The 5,000-nt window shown below is 49.6% G+C and overlaps 1 protein-coding gene and 1 long non-coding RNA gene across 2 annotated transcripts in view; one reads left to right on the forward strand and one right to left on the reverse strand.

Moving 5' to 3' along the window:
* LOC127924014 (protein sidekick-1-like) overlaps positions 1 to 5,000 on the forward strand; it is a 179,850-nt gene that overhangs the window by 58,348 nt on the left and 116,502 nt on the right. The window contains 1 exon segment of the mRNA XM_052508362.1: positions 4,553 to 4,693. Within this exon segment, the coding sequence (XP_052364322.1) occupies positions 4,553 to 4,693 (141 nt within the window).
* LOC127924016 (uncharacterized) lies at positions 1,371 to 3,214 on the reverse strand. Its single transcript, XR_008116562.1, has 3 exons — positions 2,848 to 3,214; positions 2,536 to 2,670; positions 1,371 to 1,684 (listed from the first exon to the last, which is right to left on the reverse strand). It is a non-coding gene; the product is annotated as an uncharacterized LOC127924016 (long non-coding RNA).

The following is a 5,000-nucleotide window of genomic DNA, read 5'->3' on the forward strand; positions in this document are numbered from 1 at the left end:
GGTGGGTAGGGTGAGAGACCCTTAACACAGTGGAATGGACCGGCTGGGTGGTTAGGGTGAGAGACCCTTAACACAGTGGAATGGACCGGCTGAACACTGTGTGTTTGTGTGTTAACGGCCAAAGTTACTTGAAAAACAACGGGGTGCAGAAGAGCCTAAATTACTGATTAGAGATGGAGAGAAGAGGATGGATGGAGAGAGAGGATGGATGGAGAGAGAGGTATGAGAGAGGATGGATAGAGAGAGAGGGCTGAGAGAGGATGATAGAGAGAGAGGTATGAGAGAGGATGGATAGAGAGAGAGGGCTGAGAGAGGATGATAGAGAGAGAGGTATGAGAGAGGATGGATAGAGAGAGAGGGCTGAGAGAGGATGATAGAGAGAGAGGTATGAGAGAGGATGGATAGAGAGAGAGGATGGATAGAGAGATAGGGATAGAGAGAGAGGATGGATAGAGAGAGAGGTATGAGAGAGGATGGATAGAGAGAGAGGATGGATAGAGAGATAGGGATAGAGAGAGAGGATGGATAGAGAGAGGATGGATAAAGAGAGAGGGATAGAGAGAGAGGATGGATGCAGAGAGAGGGATGAGAGAGGATGATAGAGAGAGGATGGATAGAGAGGATGGATAGAGAGAGAGGATGGATAGAGAGGATGGATGGTTAGAGAAGATGGATAGAGAGAGAGGATGGATGGAGAGAGAGGGATGAGAGAGGATGGATAGAGAGAGAGGATGGATAGAGAGAGAGGATGGATAGAGAGAGAGGGGTGGATAGAGAGAGAGGGGTGGATAGAGAAAGAGATGGAGAGCTGCAGTCACCCTAACTAATACTGATGTATCTATTAAAAAAGACACTGCACTGCAGTCCTGTCTACAGAGAGAGAGAGAGAGAGAGAGAGAGAGGGGGAGAGAGAGAGAGAGGGAGAGAGAGAGAGGAGAGAGAGAGAGAGAGAGAGAGAGAGAGAGAGAGAGAGAGAGAGAGAGAGAGAGAGAGAGAGAGAGAGAGAGAGAGAGAGAGAGAGAGAGAGAGAGAGAGAGAGAGAGGGGGTGAGAGGGAGAGAGAGAGGAGAGAGAGAGAGAGAGAGAGAGAGAGAGAGAGAGGGGGGATGAATGATGATATGATGGTAGTTATATTTAATAGAGTAGATAGTTTCATACTCATTCATAGTACAGTTACTGCTGAACTATACTGGTAGGGATGATGGAGAGGGAGGGAGGGAGGGAGGGATGGAGGCAGGGTTTTCATCCTTCCCTTCTAATGAGAGACGGATGCAGAACTGGGAGACCAGTGATTTGTCCCAAACCGTATCCTATTCCCTACATACTGTGGGTGCTGGTGTAAAATAGTCCACTATATAGGGAATAGGGTGCCGTTTTTTTGGACAGCAGGACTTTCCGGCCAATCAGTGATGTTGAGAGAGAAATTAGGCCAGTGGTTTTCAAACCTGTCCTCTTTACCCCCCACAGACATTTTGCAATTGTGTTGTAGCCCTCAACTAACTCACCTGATCCCCAGCCGTTCCACGTGTTGTAGCCCTCAACTAACTCACCTGATCCCCAGCCGTTCCACGTGTTGTAGCCCTCAACTAACTCACCTGACCCCCAGCCGTTCCACGTGTTGTAGCCCTCAACTAACTCACCTGATCCCCAGCCGTTCCACGTGTTGTAGCCCTCAACTAACTCACCTGATCCCCAGCCGTTCCACATGTTGTAGCCCTCAACTAACTCACCTGATCCCCAGCCGTTCCACATGTTAGCCCTCAACTAACTCACCTGATCCCCAGCCGTTCCACGTGTTGTAGCCCTCAACTAACTCACCTGATCCCCAGCCGTTCCACGTGTTGTAGCCCTCAACTAACTCACCTGATCCCCAGCCGTTCCACGTGTTGTAGCCCTCAACTAACTCACCTGATCCCCAGCCGTTCCACGTGTTGTAGCCCTCAACTAACTCACCTGATCCCCAGCCGTTCCACGTGTTGTAGCCCTCAACTAACTCACCTGATCCCCAGCCGTTCCACGTGTTGTAGCCCTCAACTAACTCACCTGACCCCCAGCCGCCGTGTTGTAGTTCACCTGATCCCCAGCCGTTCCACGTGTTGTAGCCCTCAACAACTCAACTCCGTTCCCGTGTTTGAGCCCCAACTAACTCACCTGATCCCCAGCCGTTCCACGTGTTGCCCTCAACTAACTCACCTAGCCCTCAACTAACTCACCTGATCCCCAGCCGTTCCACGTGTTGCCCTCAACTAACTCACCTAGCCCTCAACTAACTCACCTGATCCCCAGCCGTTCCACGTGTTGTAGCCCTCAACTAACTCACCTGATCCCCAGCCGTTCCACCAGCCCTCAACTAACTCACCTGATCCCCAGCCGTTCCACGTGTTGTAGCCCTCAACTAACTCACCTGTAGCCCTCAACCCCCAGCCGTTCCACGTGTTTAGCCCTCAACTAACTCACCTGATCCCCAGCCGTTCCACGTGTTGTAGCCCTCAACACCTGATCCCCAGCCGTTCCACGTGTTGAGCCCTCCACTCACCTGATCCCCAGCCGTTCCACGTGTTGTAGCCCTCAACTAACTCACCTGATCCCCAGCCGTTCCACGTGTTGTAGCCCTCAACTAACTCACCTGATCCCCAGCCGTTCCACGTGTTGTAGCCCTCAACTAACTCACCTGATCCCCAGCCGTTCCACGTGTTGTAGTGTTGTTCCACGTGTTGTAGCCCTCAACTAACTCACCTGATCCCCAACTCAACCTCACCTGATCCCCAGCCGTTCCACGTGTTGTAGCCCTCAACTAACTCACCTGATCCCCAGCCGTTCCATGTGTTGTAGCCCTCAACTAACTCACCTGATCCCCAGCCGTTCCACGTGTTGTAGCCCTCAACTAACTCACCTGATCCCCAGCCGTTCCACGTGTTGTAGCCCTCAACTAACTCACCTGATCCCCAGCCGTTCCACGTGTTGTAGCCCTCAACTAACTCACCTGATCCCCAGCCGTTCCACGTGTTGTAGCCCTCAACTAACTCACCTGATCCCCAGCCGTTCCACGTGTTTGACCCTCAACTAACTCACCTAGATTCCTCCACCAATACCCAACTCAGAGGCCTTGTGGTTAGATTCCTCCACCAATACCCAACTCAGAGGCCTTGTGGTTAGATTCCTCCACCAATACCCAACTCAGAGGCCTTGTGGTTAGATTCCTCCACCAATACCCAACTCAGAGGCCTTGTGGTTAGAGTCCTCCACCAATACCCAACTCAGAGGCCTTGTGGTTAGATTCCCCACCAATACCCAACTCAGAGGCCTTGTGGTTAGATTCCTCCACCAATACCCAACTCAGAGGCCTTGTGGTTAGATTCCTCCACCAATACCCAACTCAGAGGCCCTGGTTGGTTAGAGCCTCCACCAATACCCAACTCAGAGGCCTTGTGGTTAGAGTCTTCTACCAATACCCAACTCAGAGGCCTTGTGGTTTTAGTCCACCAATACCCAACTCAGAGGCCTTGTGGTTAGTCCCTCCCAACCCAACTCAGAGGCCTTGTGGTTAGAGTCCAATACCCAACCAGAGGCCTTGTGGTTTTAGTCTTCAACCCAGAACTCAGAGGCCTTGTGGTTAAAGTCTTCTACCAATACCCAACTCAGAGGCCTTGTGGTTTTAGTCTTCCCAAACTCAGAGGCCTTGTGGTGTGAGTCTTCTAGCAATACCCAACTCAGAGGCCTTGTGGTTTTAGTCTTCTACCAATACCCAACTCAGAGGCCTTGTGGTTAGAGTCTTCTACCAATACCCAACTCAGAGTCCTTGTGGTTCAGAGGCCTTGTGGTTTTAGTCACCAATACCCAACCAATAGGCCCCAACTCAGAGGCCTTGTGGTTTTAGTCTTCACCAATACCCAACTCAGAGGCCTTGTGGTTTTAGTCTTCTACCAATACCCAACTCAGAGGCCTTGTGGTTTTAGTCTTCTACCAATACCCAACTCAGAGGCCTTGTGGTTTTAGTCTTCTACCAATACCCAACTCAGAGGCCTTGTGGTTAGAGTCTTCTACCAATACCCAACTCAGAGGCCTTGTGGTTTTAGTCTTCTACCAATACCCAACTCAGAGGCCTTGTGGTTTTAGTCTTCTACCAATACCCAACTCAGAGGCCTTGTGGTTTTAGTCTTCTACCAATACCCAACTCAGAGGCCTTGTGGTTTTAGTCTTCTACCAATACCCAACTCAGAGGCCTTGTGGTTTTAGTCTTCTACCAATACCCAACTCAGAGGCCTTGTGGTTTTGTCATCAAGGCAAAGGGTTGCTACTTTGAAGAAAGAAAATAGAAAATATATTTTTATCTTGACTCTTTTTTGTTTACTACATGATTCCATGTGTGTTATTTCATAGTTTTGATGTCTTCACTATTATTCTACAATGTAGAAAATAGTACAAATAAAGAAAAACCCTTGATTGAGTAAGTGTGTCCAAACATTTGATTGGTACTGTATATATAGTATATATAATATATATGTGCCATGGAATCGGTACATCTAAAACCTGTTGTGTCTGTGTCCTCCCAGGTTGATGCTGAGAGAGGAGGCTCCCAGCGCTCCTCCTAAGAACATGGTGGCGTCGGGTCGTACCAACCAGTCTATCATGGTCCAGTGGCAGCCTCCCCCAGAACCACAGCACAATGGACTGCTCCGAGGATACGTCCTCAGGTAGGATAGGGGAGTCCTCCCTACATACAGGAGATAGATGCATAGTAGTCCTCCCCCAGACCCCAGTCCTCCCTACATACAGGTTATAAAAAAAACTATACAGGGCGTAAAAACTACTGTAATGTCCTCAAAATACACTACATACAGGTTATAGACCCCACTTTTTTTTCATACAGGTTATAGACAGTATTTCATACAGGTTATAGACCCCAGTCCTCCATAAAGGTTATCATCCCTTGCATGCATATAGACCCCAGCCTTTCCCATAGACCCCAGTCCTCCCCATACCCATGGTTATAGACCCCCC

The sequence above is a fragment of the Oncorhynchus keta genome, unplaced genomic scaffold (genome assembly GCF_023373465.1).
Source record: "Oncorhynchus keta strain PuntledgeMale-10-30-2019 unplaced genomic scaffold, Oket_V2 Un_contig_349_pilon_pilon, whole genome shotgun sequence".
Classification (NCBI taxonomy): domain Eukaryota; kingdom Metazoa; phylum Chordata; class Actinopteri; order Salmoniformes; family Salmonidae; genus Oncorhynchus; species Oncorhynchus keta.